The sequence below is a fragment of the Archocentrus centrarchus genome, chromosome 21, assembly GCF_007364275.1.
Source record: "Archocentrus centrarchus isolate MPI-CPG fArcCen1 chromosome 21, fArcCen1, whole genome shotgun sequence".
In the NCBI taxonomy this organism is placed as follows: domain Eukaryota; kingdom Metazoa; phylum Chordata; class Actinopteri; order Cichliformes; family Cichlidae; genus Archocentrus; species Archocentrus centrarchus.
The window spans coordinates 31,805,413-31,807,260 of NC_044366.1; the positions used below are offsets into that span (position 1 = coordinate 31,805,413).

General features: G+C 38.2%; 1 protein-coding gene across 1 annotated transcript; it reads left to right on the plus strand.

Annotated features, from left to right (window-relative positions):
* The first annotated feature begins 272 nt into the window (after positions 1 to 272).
* On the plus strand, positions 273 to 1,496 carry LOC115800145 (trace amine-associated receptor 13c-like). The gene is made up of 2 exons (XM_030757402.1): positions 273 to 445; positions 683 to 1,496. Exons 1-2 carry the CDS (start codon positions 273 to 275, stop codon positions 1,494 to 1,496), a joined length of 987 nt encoding a protein of 328 aa, XP_030613262.1.
* The last annotated feature ends 352 nt before the right edge of the window (positions 1,497 to 1,848 follow it).

Below are 1,848 nucleotides of genomic sequence, written 5' to 3' on the forward strand. Positions count from 1 at the left end.
AAGTTTGTGTTAAATCCTTTGCTCTTATTGTTAAAGTATCAAAGGAGCAGGCAGTGACATTTGGCAGGACAGTGGTTTCCTGGTTGAAAGGCTATCCCAGTTCAGGCTTCAAGAGGAAGAAAAGTCTTCTTCCTCTGGTATCGTCTGAGGACGTGTTAAAAATAACTGAACGTGCTGTGTAGAGGGTTAGGGGTGGGGGGATGGGAGTGTATAAAATCAGTGCTTTGAGAAAAAGTTCTGATCAGAGCTGCAGAAGCTGCAGCTGCCTGATCATGGAGATACAGAAAGGAGCTGAACTCTGTTTTCCACAACTCCTCAACAGTTCCTGCAGGAAGCCGACACTTCACTGGTCCAGAGCTGTGCTCCTGAACACTGTGCTGTCCTTCATCTCTCTGATCACTGCTGCATTAAACCTGCTCGTCATCATCTCAGTCTCACACTTCAGGCACAGATGAACTTCTCAACTCAAATTACAGTTCAACTCTTTGAAACTTTAACACCATGATTTAGTAATGAATGAAGTGAATATTACACATTCTTGGTGCATTTTAACCATGACTGTAAAGTTTCATTTTCCTAAACTGAATCATGCCTTACTAATGGAACGTTTTTACTCATGGAATTTACACTAAAGACATTCTGACATTGATGTGTAAAACATTATTTTCTTGTCTCCTTGCAGGCAGCTTCACACACCCAGTAACATCCTCCTCCTCTCTCTGGCTGCCTCAGACTTTCTCGTTGGTCTCCTGTTGATGCCATTAGAAATGATTAGAAACACAACCTGCTGGGTACTTGGTGATCTTATGTGTTCTGTTTATTGGTATCTGTCTACCATTCTTATCTGTACTTCAATAGGGAACGTAGTTCTCATATCAGTTGACCGCTATGTGGCTATTTGTGACCCCCTGCATTACCACACCAGAATTACAGTAGCAAGAGTCAAACTCAGTGTTTGTCTGTGTTGGTTTTATGCTATTTTGTACAGCATTCTTTATACAAAGGATTTGCTACTTAAACCAGGCAGGTATAATTCCTGCTATGGAGAGTGTCTGATTGTTATCACTGACATTGCAGGGATTGTTGACAGCGTTGTAACATTTATTGTTCCAGTTTCTGTCATCATAGTTCTGTATATGAGAGTGTTTGTGGTGGCTGTGTCTCAGGCTCGTGCCATGCGCTCTCATGTTACAGCTGTCACACTTCAGCGTTCACTGAATCAAACAAACAGATCTGAGCTGAAAGCAGCCAGGACTCTTGGGGTTCTTGTAGTTGTGTTTCTCACATGTTACTGTCCATCTTATTGCTATGCTTTTGTTGTACAAGACATGGCCAGTAATCCATCTACATTTTTGTTTATCGTAGTCTTTTATTTTAACTCATGTCTAAATCCTTTGATCTATGCTCTGTTTTACCCCTGGTTTAGAAATGCTGTTAAACTTATAATCACTCTGCAGATACTGTATGATAGCAGCAGTGAGGCCAACATAGTATAAAAAAGACCAGGAAACCTACTCCAGAATATTTCAGATGTTTTACTTTGTTTAAATTATTACAGTTAAATGAATGTATACATTATAAAAATGTATTCATACAATTTAAAAGATAAGTGAAATGCCACTGATGTTAACACACTTTTATTGAATAAGGTCAAAACACTGATTTTTTTACATTAACATAAGTATATTATGCATCTGAGGAGGAAGAAAATTATCATTAAAATTATTGAAGTACTAATTTCTGATGTCCTGAGTAATTAAAGAATGTTGATTTCTGTGCTTTCCATTTGTTTGTTTTTATTATTATTTACCGCTGTTATATTTGTTTCATAAGCACTGAAGTATGTTA

Coding starts and splice junctions, on each gene's coding strand:
- LOC115800145 (XM_030757402.1), top strand. CDS start 273: ATGGAGATACAGAAAGGAGCTGAACTCTGTTTTCCACAACTCCTCAAC. Junction 446..682: donor ATCTCAGTCTCACACTTCAG/GCACAGATGAAC, acceptor GTCTCCTTGCAG/GCAGCTTCACACACCCAGTA.